This window comes from Xenopus laevis, chromosome 1L (assembly GCF_017654675.1).
Source record: "Xenopus laevis strain J_2021 chromosome 1L, Xenopus_laevis_v10.1, whole genome shotgun sequence".
Lineage (NCBI taxonomy): Eukaryota > Metazoa > Chordata > Amphibia > Anura > Pipidae > Xenopus > Xenopus laevis.
Genome location: NC_054371.1, coordinates 208,948,165 through 208,963,380, shown reverse-complemented (window position 1 = coordinate 208,963,380; position 15,216 = coordinate 208,948,165). Strand labels below are relative to the sequence as shown.

Below are 15,216 nucleotides of genomic sequence, written 5' to 3'. Positions count from 1 at the left end.
CCGGTTTATGGAATCGGCAAACATCGGACAAGCCCGTCGCAGAGGACGTGTCTGTAGCTCGGAGTCCCCCAGCTGCTGCTCAGCTGCCCAAGTTCCGATCCCAGCATCCCGCCCCCCCCCCTACACTGGAACTTTAAGTGGAACAGTCTCGTTTGTTCAGGAGCAATACACTAGTTTGTCGGGGAATGCTGGGACTTGTAGTCTAACCGCTGGATTGACAAAAGAAGTGAAGTGGTCCCCGCCCGCAGGCTGCAGCAGGGACACCTACTTCATCACTCCCAAGATCCCCAGCTGATCATTGTTCCCCTGCGTGTCACTGGCTGAGCCACACAGAGCTCCCAGGCTGCTCCTCCCAACCGCATTCCTGGGACTTGCTCAGGCTTCCCCGGCCCCGCTAAGTCTTCCAACATGGAGCCGCTCTCTCCCTACCCCTTAAAGTGCTCTTCCCCCAAAGCCAAAGTCTTCCTCGTCTTCTTCTCCATGGTTCTGTGCACGGGGATCCTGTGTGTCCTGCAGCTCAAGTTCCTCAGGGCCAAAGGGGGAGACTTCTACTCGTACGAGGTGACTGATGCCAAGGGGAGGACTGTGGCCCTATCCAAGTACAGAGGCAAAGTAAGTACTTACTGGGCCTCACTGTGTATCACTGGGGAAGTCTATATGGCAGATACGATTTACTACTCCCTCTGAATAAACTTTGGTTCAGTCACAGTAATAAGGGCATCATCTGAACCCTGCATTTCCCAGCATGCCCACACACCCCTAGCAAAGCAAACTGGCGCAAAGTAGGGGGGTGGCTGGTAGATTGGGCTGTACATCTGGATGCAGGGAGTTCTATACATATCACATGTAACTATTGAGTTCAGCTGCAACAGCAGGGTGGTGTCAGAGCATGTTGTATTGCCAAAGGCTGTCAGGGGATTGTGGGAGTTGTAGTGCCACAGCTATGCTATTTCTATGTAATCTCTTGCACTGGCTGGTTCCTTTAGCAGCCCCATTATCATGTAACCCTTATGTATGTTCTATATCCTTATTGAGTTGATTATTAGCTTTTATTTACAAAACCATTTGCATCTGTTGCATGTTATGGAATAGGGAAGCAGTCGCAACACAGGGCTCTAGTGCCCTTGTTTCCAGTGTGCAACGGCTGCTCTTCCCTATGAGAAGAGAAAATTGCTTTTAATAAATACTTTTACTAAATCCCATTGCTTTTACTAAATCCCATTGCTCTTACTAAATCTCACTGCTCTTACTAAATCCTATTGCTCTTTCTAAATCTCATTGCTTTGTGTCCTGCAGGCATCTCTGGTTGTAAACGTGGCCAGTGGCTGCCCGCACACCGAGGCAAACTACAGATCTCTGCAGGAGTTGCACAGGGAGTTTGGCCCTTCCCATTTCACCGTTTTAGCTTTCCCTTGCAATCAGTTTGGCGAGTCGGAGCCCGGCACTAACAAGGAGATCGAGGCTATGGCCAAAAGGAATTATGGAGTGACTTTCCCTGTGTTCAGCAAAATAAAGATCCTGGGTTCGGAAGCAGAGCCGGCCTATAGGTTCCTTGTTGGTAAGTACCCAACGTACATTGAGACTATAGCAATGTATTATTAAAGGGGAACTATCGTGAAAATGAAAGTTTAATATAAGCTTCAGCGTACTGTAATCAGAAACTTTCTAAATACAATCAATTAAATATTATGTACTGGGAGAATTCATCTGATTGCCTGTAGCAATATTATGTACTGTTTGTGAAATAATCAAGTTCATCTTCACTATTCCTCTCTCTGCATGTGTTTCTCTTCATCATTCTGACTTCATGCAGCAGTTCAGTGTCAGATGAATGATCCAAAATATCTTATAGGGGGCTCCTTTTGCCTAGAAGATGTATGAGAGCTCACTCCAGGAGGTACAGGGGGCACCATGAGGCACCATGAGGTATATATATATATATATATATATAGTCGCAATCTGGAGCACTCCCAAGTGATCGTCACTGCCTAGGTGCTGGTTAAATTATAAATAATCAAAGAGGTAAATAAACCGCACTGCCAGGACTTCCATAAAGTGTGAAAAAGCAAAAATTATTTTATTTTCAGAAAATAAAATAATTTTTGCTTTTTCACACTTTATGGAAGTCCTGGCAGTGCGGTTTATTTACCTCTTTGATTTTATATATATATATATATATATATATATATATATATATATATATATATATATATATATATATATATATATATATATATATATATATATATATATATATATATACACATATACACATATACACACATATACACATATACACATATATACACATATATATATATATATATATATATATATATATATATATATATATATATATATATATATATATATATATATACACATATATATATATACCCATAATAGTGGGGCCCAGTAACATCTTGTTTCACTACTGGCTCACTCTATTATGTCTCTCTACATGAAGGATTTGTGCTAAAGGCAGTTATTTTGTTAGATTTTCTTTGTATTGGAATCGTTTATTTGAGTGAGCTCTAATTCATCTGTTAGGAAAGGAAGCCCCCCTATAAGATATATTGGATCTAACTGAATTTCTCACACCCAACTGCTGCATGAAGACAGAATGAAGAGACACAAATGCTGAGATATAGGGAACACAAAATCTTGATTATTTCAGAAATGATGCCGAATATTTAATTGATTGTATTTAGAAAGTTTCTTATTTCTTATGTTAAATTTAAATTTTTTAAATTTATAAATATTATAATATTTATAAATATTATAAATCAGCACTCAACCCGTACTCATGTTTCTAGAATGTCATTTAAGATGTTTAATGGCAATTGTTGGGAGACATCTCAAAAGCTAATCTGCTGTGTGGTGCTTACTGTGCGCCACATTTTGTGTGTTCCCTGTCAAAATGCTGCCATCACCTTGCCTAGAAAGATATGACCGCCCACACTTGGTCACACTACACCTGAATTGAGCTGTGACATAAGAGCAGCACTTCATGCACCTACTGCTCAGCATGCTTCAAATCACTATTCATCTGTGTTCACCGCTTCCCTGTGCCAGAATAAGTGCAAAGTCGTTTAACAGAACAGGCTGTGTTCATTTTTGCATTCCCCTGCAGCGGAGCGCATGAAAAACCCACTACAGAACAATGCAGGAAAAAGGTCTGTAAGAGCCATTGCTAATGCAATGGTGTGAGATTCAGCAGTGTGAGTGAGCCAGCATGCTAAATATTGCACAAGATATATTTTGATGACATCAGCTTTAGTGCAAACTGAGTGATTTCTGGTACAGCAACCATGTAAGGGCCAGAAGCAGTGTTTGCATGTGATCCATTAGGTGCAAGAACATGCAACAGGCAAAGGGAGCCTTGAAAGGCTGGTGTTAGTTCCAAGTGTCCCTTTTCTTTTTATTAAAGCCCGAGCATGCTTAAAATCACAGTGCAAAAAATAAAATAAAAAAGGCTAAGTCCATTAAAACCTCAAGGTCACATGACCAAAAGGCACAAAAATAACCGAGAAGTCTTCGGACTCCCCTTCGCTGAATCTAGGGGGAGCCCCTTTATCCCCAACCCCCCAGCACAGACAGGAGGAAAGGGTCTTCAAACCGCCTTTACTGCAAGGCTAGCGAGGCCCTTTACTCCTTTTCCCTCAAGCCTAAAGGCCTATAATAGGTCCAGAAAAACAATGGTAGGGCTCAGTAACTTTGCTCCCTCTTCCAGGTCAGGGAGTTTAGGGGGGAAGGAGTTTAATGGCCACCTTCCCCCCCAGATCAGTGCTTCGACCCTGAGGTCTAGTGCAAAGATCCAAAAGTATAAAAGAAAAAAGTGCCTTAGTGACAATAAATAAGTTAAAAATCATGAAAATCATGACCACAAGAAGCCCCAGGCTAATGGCCGGATTTTTAAAATTCGTGTCCATCCCGGTGCCACAAGGGGGATCAAGAACAAGGTGTTGCATTGAAAGTGCTAGAGTAAAGTGCGCTAGTGCTGTGCTCACAGATAATAGTAAGGCACCCCAGGGGTGCAAAGCATGGGGCGCAAAAAAAGCTCGGGCTTCAAAGCAAAGCCTTCCAGCCCATAGCCTCAGCCAAGTTGTTCTCTGTTCTCTCAGTGGGTAAGGTGCCGGAACTGACGTTAGCTGATAAAAACAGATACAACACTTAGCTGAAAGGCCCTTGTGTTACTGCACCCTGTATTTTGCACTTCATGCAGCAACTGCAGATGCAGCCAACATTTTAGCTGAAGGCACCTGGTGAGCAGCATTTTACACAATGCAAGTTTTGTTTTGTAAATAAGCTTTCTCCTGCCATTAGAGCTATGGCACAAGCAGCATTGTGTCAATGTTATTGGTAGCAGGGATAAAAACACTTCTACCAACCCATGATATGTCCTTTTTTACCCCCATCCCCAGAAGAAGCTATACATATACAGCTGGATTTTTATTGGCTGCCCTGAGACAGCCTGCTACTGAGGGCCCATCAATTTATTTTTTTGCAAAATGACTGTCATTCTAAGCAACTTTCCAATTCCAAAAATATTGAAATACCGTAGGTTTAATGGTTTGATTTACACTTACAAATTACTATAAAAACATTAAAAAGCTATTAATGTAATTAATGTTTTGAGCTACATTGTACCTTTGCATAGCATTGTACCAGAATATCGCTCTCTACATCATACTAAAAGTTAACCCCTTCAATTACATACTCTGCACCAGCTCTAAGTCCAGAAACAATGCTACGAGCCAGCTGATTATAAGACCTAGAAGAGACTTGACTCCTGTTACATTTTTTTAAACTTCAGACCCAGAGAACAGAAAGGGATAAACAGATTCTGCTTTCAAATGGAAATGCAATTATCAATAACTTTAAACCATTGAAAATTAATAAATGAATTAATTAATGTTTGGAAATTTGCTTAGAATTATATTTTCTTGCATTACTGCAAATATCATTTTGTGGGTGGAGGGCTCTTTTAAGTTGCATTGAGAGGAATGCACAGGTTTTATTTCTTGTTTTTGGTGTGTTGAGCTCCTGTGCCTTTAAAGTTCACATTTTGAATCCACATACAAAACTAGATTTACCTTTTAACCACAAATGCTCGTTTTTTTAGGTGGCAGATGGCTAGAGCATTCCTGTGTAATTGTATATGGGTGCTAAACACCCAAAAAGATAATTACAGTCCAAGACGAGCTTTTGTTACTGCTGAAATCTTCCAGTGTGTTGGTTTTCATGTTAAAAATGAACCCTGGATACACGTTGGGTCTCTGACATATGGTGGCTTAAATCTGCTTTCTAGGTGATGCAACTTTGTAGGATGAATAAAAAACTGTTTGCAGAGGAGGTGCACAGCTCCATAAGCTTTTATCTGCAGCTTATTCATATGGTAAATGCTCTGACATGTCACAATGCTAAAAGTGTATTTTATATTATTGGTACATACCCCATTTCATATCTGCTTTCTCTATGCCAGTGGAGGTTTGCAGCAGCTAAGCAACAGGAAGACTAAGGTCAATGGCAAATTGCCTGACAAGATTTACATTTTTTTATATTGAACATTGACTTATAATGGTACAATGAAAATATAGAGACGAAAGCTGGGGTCAGATATATCACATGAAACACCAAATAACGAGGGGTGCCAATTTATTAGACACTCACAAGTGAATCTAAGCACTAACCTCCAAGCCCAGGCTAACACTTGCACTAGCCCAGGGTACATAGGCAAATTGCCACCATCTTGCTGACTCATCCCAGTAACCCCTGTGATGCCCTTGGTAGGCATGGTAGTACAGAACTTCTTGGGTGCCAACTGTCCATGTATCCAGCAGGCAGCAAGATGGGGCAGCGCACTTTACACTAAAGGAGTAGGCCAGTGTGGTCTTTAAAGGAGAACTAAAGCCTAACTAAAGAAGTAGCTCGAAATGTTGTACATGATGTTTTGTGCTTCCGTACCAGCCCAAGGCAACCACAGCCCTTTAGCAGTAAAGATTGGTGTCTCCAAAGATGCCACAGTAGCTCCCCATCTTCTTTTCTGCTGATTCACTGCACATGCTCTGTGCTGCTGTCACTTACTGAGCTTAGGGACCCACTCACAATATACAGTACAATATACAGTACACATAGAATAGAAATGTCACAATATAAGGCTGATTAGTAACTAATACAGATAATTACTACATGGCAGAACAGAAACAAGTGCAATTAGCATCAGACTTTAATAATCAGCCCTGTAGCTTTAGCTTATATTACAGACCAACCTTATTTTCTGCTTGTTTATTTGTGGCAACCCCTAAACTTAGCTTCTCAACAGCTGCTCCGAACCCACTGAGCATGTGAGTGTCACAGACACTTTCCAAGATGGTGACCCCCTGTGACAAGTTTGAAGTCCTGGATCATTGCTGCTATTGACAAGCTAGTGCAATATGTTCACTATGTAAAATATGATATTACTAGCCACATTCATTTTTAGGGTTTCCTTCTCCTTTAAAGGGGTGGTTCACCTTTGAGTTAACTGTTGGTATGTAGAGATTGATATTATTAGTGGTTTTTGAGTTATTCTGCTTTTTTTAAGCAGCCCTCCAAGTTTGCAGTTTCAGGAATCTGGTTACTAGGGTCCAAATTACCCCAGCAACCCTGCGTTTATTTGAATAAAGGACTAGAATATGAATAGGGAAGGGTCTGAATAGAAAGATGAGTAATAAAAAGTAGCAATAACACAAACATTGATAGTCTTGCAGAGCATTTGTTTTTATCTGGGGTCAGTGACCCCCATTTGAAAGCTGAAAAGAGTCAGAATAAGAAGGCAAATCATTTAAAAACTTTAAAAAATATTTATGTGTAGCCTTACAGAGCATTTGTTTTTTAGTTGGGCTTGGTGAGCCCCATTTGAAAGCTGGGTCAGAAGAAGAAGGCCAATAATTCAAAAACTGTAGGAAAAAAATAAGAAAACATGAAGGCCAATTGAAAAGATGCTTAGAATTGGCCATTCTATAACATACCAAAAGGTGAACCACCCCTTTAAATAAGAAATAGAACAAGAAAGTGATGAATTTCAGTCCAACGCAGTGGGTTGCTGCAAAATCAGTGCTTTATTCGACACAACATGTTTCGAGCTAGGCTCTTTGTCAAACATGTTGTGTTGAATAAAAGCACTGATTTTGCAGCAACCCACTGCGTTGGACTGAAATTCATCACTTTCTTGTTCTATTTGATATTGGCTTCATTGGACGGAGGCTTAGGGGCAGATGTATGAAGGGTCGAATATCGAGGGTTAATTAACCCTCGATATTCGACTAGGAACTAAAATCCTTCGACTTCGAATATCGAAGTCGAAGGATTTAGCGCAAATCCTACGATCGAACGATCGAAGGATTATTCCTTCGATCGAACGATTCGAAGGATTTTAATCCAACGATCGAAGGAATATCTTTCGATCAAAAAAACATAGGCAAGCCTATGGGGACCTTCCCCATAGGCTAACATTGACTTCGGTAGCTTTTAGCTGCCGAAGTAGGGGGTCGAAGTTTTTTTTAAAGAGACAGTACTTCGATTATCGAATGGTCGAATAGTCGAACGATTTTTAGTTCGATTCGTAGTCGAAGTCGTAGTCGAAGGTCGAAGTAGCCCATTCGATGGTCGAAGTAGCCCAAAAAACACTTCGAAATTCGAAGTTTTTTCAATTCGAATCCTTCACTCGAGCTTCATGAATCGGCCCCAAAGTGATTGAACAGTCTGGTCGAATCCACTCTATTCTCCCTTTAAATAAGAGTACCAGCCCAGGGTAGATGGTTAGCCATTAGAGTTACTAGGGCTCTTTCGGAGTTCCGTTTTTCATAAATAGGGAGCACTAAGACAGATGTCAAAGCTCCAAAAGGGTAATGTAATAAAAATAGTGATGCACCGAATCCAGGATTCAGCTTTTTTCAGCAGGATTCGGACGAATCCTTCTTCCTGGCTGAACCGAATCTGAATTTGCATATACAAATTGGGGCAGGGAGGGGAATCGCGTGACTTTTTGTAACAAAACAAGGAAGTAAAAACATTTTCCCCATCCCACCCCTAATTTGCATATGCAAATTGGAGTTCAGATAGGTATCCACCCAAATCTTTTGCGAAGGATTTGGGGGTTTGGCCGAATTCAAAATAGCGGATTCGGTGCATCCCTAAATAAAAGGTGCAACATCTGTCCAATCAGCTGTTTGGTTTCAGATAGGTGACTAGACCAGTGCTACCCCCCCCCCTCAATATATTGCTCTTTAATTACCCAAGGTCATTGAAACTAACTTATGTATTTTTGCTTTCGTTCAGATTCAACTAAAAAAGAACCACGTTGGAATTTCTGGAAATATCTGGTTGACCCCCAAGGCCAAGTTGTGAAATACTGGAGGCCTGATGAGACTGCTGAGAGCATCCGGCCTGAAGTGGCCTCTTTAGTCAGACAAATAATCATGAAGAAGAAAGAAGACCTGTGAAATAATGTGCGGCCATTGGCACTGGACTCTTCTTAAAAGAAAATTGTACTTGTTTCAGTTCTAGGCTCCCCCCAGATTTGTTTATATTTCTTCGGGTTAAATTGTGGTAATTTTGTACTGTTTGTAAATCCTTTTTTCAACCAAACACTTGTCATTGTAAATGCCTTTTTACAAATGTAACATTTCATTAACTTGTTTTCACGAGATCTGTGAAGGCATGCTCAAGAATCTTATTTTAAGTAGGCGGGCAAGAACGGATTCTAGAAACAGGAAAGTCATGTCCAGCATGATGCGTTGGTCTTCAACTTTTTCTGGGCATAGGGCTAGTGCATCTTTCCTAAGTACAGCAGCCCTCTTTAATGTGAGATGTACCTGTGCCCTGCCCTCTGATAAGAGCATGTGCATTGTATGTCACTGACATGGTGTGGGCACCATTAAACTGGGCATGTAAGCAAGACGTACAATGTCATAAAACTTTGATATGTTCCCTGTATTCTAGGGATGCACCGAATCCGGGATTCGGTTTTATTCAGCACGATTCAGATTCGGACGAATCCAAGTGAATGGCCGAACCAAATCCGAGTGCAAAAAATTCATATGACTTTTCATCACACAAACAAGAAAGTAAAAAATGTTTTTTAACTTTCTTTCCCCCCTTGTTTCCCTAATTTGCAATTAGGGTTTCTGACAATTCACAAAGGATACGGCCCAATCCAAGAATAGGTGCATCCTTACTGTTTTCCCTGCAATACAGCTCCAATTCTCCACAGATGACTGCATATACTATAGGCTACATAGGTAAAGTAAATCCCAAAATTAAATACAAATGCTATGTATATGTACATGTACAGCAGTTCAGGTCCCGATTTACATAGCGGGCACCCCTAGGCCCGCTGCAGTTCGTCATCCCTGTCCCCTTCCCTTCATTTGTGCACATGCACAAATTTTCATTATCAGCTCAGGAGCTTGGGAGCATTCAGGGATTGGCACATGGGAAATTTAAAAAACTATTGTATCTCATGATCAGCCCCAGAACTTCCGAACCAATGTGTGGTTGGGCTTCATGCCGCCCCCTAAAATGCTGCCGCCCTAGGCCCGGGGCTTGGTGGCCTTTCCACAAATCCGGGCCTGCAGCAGTTGGACCCCATTGCACTACATGGACTTGCCCAGCAAAGCATCTAGCAATAGGGCAAGGTTATGTTAAAGGAGAAGGAAAGGTGAAATCACTGGGGGGGTTTCCAGCTTTTTTTCTTCACTTGGACATGCGTAGAAGTAGAGTAGATTAGAGTAAAATCGGAGTTTTAACAAAAAAGCACTTTATTGTGCATGCATCAGCCCTGAGGTAGCAAACAAAGAAGAAGCGTTAGAAGAAGATCACTCTCTGAGAAGAACCGGGGTATCGGATTAGTGAATATGATCCCTGTGGGGTGACTACCTTTTGGCTCCCCTCCTTTCCTTGTTTTTTGAACCCCAAGCCTGGGTTTTTATTCTATCCATTGAAGGGTTATTTACCACTTGATTGTTTTAGAACGTTTATACTGTACATCTCATGATTTTGAGATTTGATTAGATTGTCAGGCACACTGCTACGCCCCAGGACTTCCAGTCCAACACATCTTGGGCTCAGTTCGAGTGAGTTCCTTGACTTGAAGATGGAATGCTATATATAATTAGGCCAGATTCAGTTCAGTGAGAAAAAAAAGTTTCATGGTTTATCACGAGAAAACTTATGGACAACATTCAATTCGATCTAATTCACTTCCAGTTTTTTTCCCATAAACTGAACCTCATCCATGAGTTTTCACGTCAAACCCTTTTCTCACTGAAGTGAATCTGGCCCATGGTATGAAAAGAGCAAACAGAGAAGAAGAGAGAAAATGCACATCATTTCATACCAAACTGTGGGCTAGATTCAGTTCAGTGAAAAAAAGTTAACTCATGGTTTATCAAGTTAAAACTCATGGATGAGATTCCATTCGAGGAGAAATTTTAGTTCCAGTTTTTTCCCCATAGACTTAAATAGAGTTTTCATGTGATAAGCCGTGAGATAAGGTTTTCTGAACTGAATTGCATCTCAAATTGAATCTCGTCCAGGACTTTTTCTCGTGATAAACCTTTTTCTTTTTGAATTGAATCTGGCCCAATAACTTGAAAAGGGGTTCATTTTACGGATTTCATCATTGGGCAGCACAAGGCTTTATGAAATATGTTCAGATCTAGAAATTGTATATCTTGCCGGATGTGCATGTATCACACAATTTTCCATGTTGGCAGTTATCTACCTTTTATTTTGTCACAGAAAAGGTTAGTGTATGGTTCACCTATAATGTCCCCCCCCAAAGTTAAAAACATTTTGATCAAATTGTCTTACGCGTATTCATTTATACACCCCATTTAGTTTCATACTAAGAGACCACGCTTAAAATTGTGGTATTGACTCTATGGCCCTTAAGCTGGCCATAGAGTCTATACCACAATTTTAAGCGTGGTCTCTTAATGTAAAGATTTTTAAAAGATCTTTTCGCTATCATAAGACCAAGCTTATCTTGAAACGATCGTTTAAATGTATGATTTGTCCATCAACTAAAAAGACCATTTCAAGCAATGTTGTCTAGTTGAAGCCAGGAAATCTGAGGGTAGCTGCCTGCTTGGCCCTGCAAACAAAGATAGATTTCACTGTCACCGATGAAATTTTTTTTAACCTGGCCGATCAATTTTCTAAAGATGTAGGACGTAAAAATCGTTAGATGCACAATCGTTTGATTCCCACTAACCTCAAGATAATTTGACGGATTGGTTAGATTGCACTAAAATCTTTCATCAAAAAAAAATCTTTGCGTCTATGGGGGCCTTAAGAGTCAATACCACATCAATACAAGAAAGCAATATGTTAGGTGTGTGATCCAGATGTATATACAATCCAACTAAGACTATATAAAGAGCAGGTCGAAACCTCAAATGCATCACACAAAGAGTTAAGTGACAACAGTGGTTAAATGTCCTTTGTGTCGCTACACATCTGAAAAATACCATTCTTTCTGGTACGAAATAAGGATTGCTGGCTTGATACATTTTACCTTTTTGGTGCTACTGGATCTTTTGCAAAGAAATGATAAAATGATAAAAGGGAAAAGATAAATGATAAAAGGGAAAGAACAAGCAAAGAAGTAGATACAGCATTTACTTCACCACTCCTTTGGCAGTGAAGAAGACAAATAAACCATTATGATTTCACCTTGATATTTTTTGATAAGGAGAAGAGAAGAAGATGGTGCCCATAAGCTCTGCTGTGATCACTATTTCAAGAGGGGACAGAATTCTGGGGTAAGACTGTGCAGGGGGGCTTCACATCGCTGGGGGGGGGTTCTCCTTTAAGCATCATAACCAGTGAGAGCATTCAGGGCCACCAACCTCTGGATAAGGGACTTCCAGAAAAAGAACTTGATATGCAGCTACTGTATTAGGTGGCAAATCATAAAGCACAGATGCTAAGTACTACAGGGTGCTTGTACAGTAACTCCTATGCAAAAGGCACAGCATTTCTACCATTTAATTGTGCTTCAAAAAGATAGTATGCTCTCACAAAACATACTGTTTTCACATACTACACCACAAATGGTTACTTTTTTCTATTTTTTTTCCAACTTTGTGTTATACCTTTTTATGACCAGTAGTAGCTTAGTAAGCCTAGTCACCAACTCTCTAAACTATTACAGTCTGACATCTTAGTTGCTGGCAGTAACAGCTTCTGCCCTACTTGAGACTTTACTATTCAGTCAAAGATATTAATGTAGGTAATACTTCCAGTCGCAGAGCAAGTAGAGTAGGGCTGAGGTAGCATATCAAATTGCTAGAGCAGAGACTCTTAACTTATGGGCCAGGACCCAAAACTGATTCCTGTGCTATCTAAGATGAGTCCCCTTTAATACTGTCAAAATAATTCTTACAACAGACAACAGTAATAAAAATGAGGAAAATAATTATTCGGTCATGAAGCTCATTGCCAGTGTTAAAGAATCGGTGATCAGGCTTAAATTTAAAATAAACTGTACAAACTGTTAATCTCTGCATGTGCTTTGATTAGGTGAATAATCATTTGAACAGGTGTTAGCATGCAGTGCTGATGCTGTTCGGCACAGAGTACTAACACACTAAAACTGAGAACATCTATCAGCTTTGGTAAATGTAACAATTTGTTTGCTCGCAGTTAAGAAAATGTTCTTAAAAGTATTGTTAAATCTCAAAATACTTTCGAGTGCTGGGGATCCTTCTGGATTCCCCAGTTCAATCCATAATAAATATGCCCTTAAAGGGATTCTGTCATGATTTTTATGGTGTAGTTTTTATTTCTAAATTACACTGTTTACACTAAAAATAATTCACTCTCCAATATAAAATTGAATTCCTGAACCAGCAAGTATATTGGTTTGTAGGTGCATCTCAGGTCATTTTGCCTGGTCATTTGCTTTCAGAAAGAGCCAACACTTTAGGATGGAACTACTTTCTGGCAGGCTGTTGTTTCTCTTGCTCAATGTAACTGAATGTGTCACAGTGGGACCTGGATTTTACTATTGAGTGCTCTTCTTAGATCTACCAGGGAGCTGCTAACTGGTTACCTTCCCATTGTTCTGTTGTTAGGCTGCTGGGGGGGGGGGGGTGAGAGAGGGGGTGATATCACTCCAACTTGCAGTACAGCAGTAAAGAGTGACTGAAGTTTATCAGAGCACAAGTCACATGACTGGGAGCAGCTGGGAAACGGACAATATGTCCAGCCCCATGTCAGATTTCAAAACGAAATATAAAAAAATCTGTTTGCTCTTTTGAAAAATGATTTCAGTGCAGAATTCTGCTGGAGCAGCACTATTAACTGATGTGAAAACTGTTTCCCATGACAGTATCCCTTTAAGGCTATTTTTTACCATGTGCAACTAAACAGTGTGATGTAAAAAGATGACACGTCATGTGCTGATGTGGTAGTGTACGTAGCTGCTGGTTTAAGTTCAACAGCAAACTAACAATACACTGCCTAATCACCACACAAACAAAACTTTGTTTATTCTGTGTTTCCTGGGCTGCCTGTGAAGGTATTTAAGTATATTTGATACTCACAGATACAACACACATGAAACACTGAATAAAGAAGTCAAATTATCAACACAATACAAAATATTGAAAACCTACCATAAACTATGATTTCTTTAGAACCCTAAAGTCCTAAATTAACCCATGTCTATCTTTTTTAACTAGCTGCACTCTACGGGAAAAAGCTGTACAGATCAGAATGAGCAGCAGCCTCGTACAATAAGCCAATCATCTGGAATACTTGGTGTAGCTGCCCAGTGCATATTATATGTATTGTACAACTCTTGCACTGGCTTCAGTCTATGTAAAGAGTATAATACATCTATAGAATTAGTTAAAACACTATACGTTAGTGCTTCTTTAGTAGCCAGTATAATTTTAAAGGGGAACTATCGCGAAAATGAAAATTCAATATAAGCTTCAGCATACTGAAGTAAGAAACTTTCTAAATACAATCAATTAAATATTCTGCATCATTTCTGAAATAATCACGTTTATGTTCACTATCCCTCTCTCAGCATCTGTTTCTCTTCATTCTGTCTTCATGCAGCAGTTGGGTGTCATATAGTCATTGACAGTTAGAGCTAATATATCTTATAGGGGAGGCTTCCTTTCCTAGTAGGTGTATTAGAGCTCACTCAAATAATTGATTCCAGTACAAACAAAATAACTGCCTTTTGCACAAATCATGCACGTAGAGAGACAGGATTTCTGCTGGTTATAATAGAGTGAGCTCTAATACATCATCTAGGCAAAAGGTGCCCTCCAATAAGATATATTGGATCTAACTCAATGAATATCTGACGCCCAACTCCTGCATGAAGAGGGAATGAAGAGTAACAGATGCTGAGAGAGGTATAGTGAAGATGAACTTGATTATTTCAGAAAAGGTACAGAATATTTAATTGATTGTATTTAGAAAGTTTCTTATTTCAGTATGCTGAAGCTTATATTACATTTTTCTTTTCTTGATAGTTCCCCTTTAAAATCTGTGGAACTTTGCAATGCAATAAACTTTTGTTATGACCTGCATCCAATCTGTATTGATCTGTAAAGCCTTGCAAACCCATAGATCTGTTCTTGATTCAATAAAGCAGTCAATAAATGGGCAGAAGTGATGATCCGACGAACGAATGTGAAGAAGGGGGGCAGGTGTAAGTTAACCGGTGTCTGTTACTTCCCAACCAGCTAACATTACACTGCCTTCCCTCTAAACACAGATCCTTAGTGAAAAGATTATATTTCATCTTCATACAGTGGCTGAAGCTTTTCCCTGTTGCCAGTGGCAGAGTATTAGCGACTGCTGGATTTAATAGCAAGCAGCCAGCTAAACTACACTGCCTACCCGAAACAGGTAACTAGCTATGCACTCTTACGTCTTCTGTTCAAAATTCAAAATGTTTGAAAGGAATATCCAGTAAAAAAAAAACAAACACCTATTTATTCCACAAGATGGTGCTGTTTCACACCCGAACGCTGCTCAGAATGAAACAATGTGGAGTGCAGCTAACAACTGTAAGTTTCCAGAACACAACAGCCAGCTAGCAAGTGCACTGCCTCACTGGTCCAACCAAACTTTTATCACCTGTCTCGGATGTGTGCTCTTACTACTTCAACACTTCATATTACAATGAAGTAGCTTCATTGT

At 40.0% G+C, this 15,216-nt stretch overlaps 2 protein-coding genes across 2 annotated transcripts in view; one reads left to right on the top strand and one right to left on the bottom strand.

Moving 5' to 3' along the window:
• Positions 1–15,216, bottom strand: part of cdc20b.L (cell division cycle 20B L homeolog) — a 40,015-nt gene that overhangs the window by 22,240 nt on the left and 2,559 nt on the right. The window lies entirely within an intron of this gene.
• gpx8.L (glutathione peroxidase 8 (putative) L homeolog) lies at positions 140–8,631 on the top strand. The gene is made up of 3 exons (NM_001095005.1): positions 140–612; positions 1,297–1,558; positions 8,323–8,631. The coding sequence occupies exons 1-3, from the start codon at positions 409–411 to the stop codon at positions 8,484–8,486; spliced, it is 630 nt and encodes a 209-aa protein (NP_001088474.1). The 5' UTR covers positions 140–408; the 3' UTR covers positions 8,487–8,631.

Coding starts and splice junctions, on each gene's coding strand:
- gpx8.L (NM_001095005.1), top strand. CDS start 409: ATGGAGCCGCTCTCTCCCTACCCCTTAAAGTGCTCTTCCCCCAAAGCC. Junction 613..1,296: donor TATCCAAGTACAGAGGCAAA/GTAAGTACTTAC, acceptor TGTGTCCTGCAG/GCATCTCTGGTTGTAAACGT. Junction 1,559..8,322: donor GGCCTATAGGTTCCTTGTTG/GTAAGTACCCAA, acceptor GCTTTCGTTCAG/ATTCAACTAAAAAAGAACCA.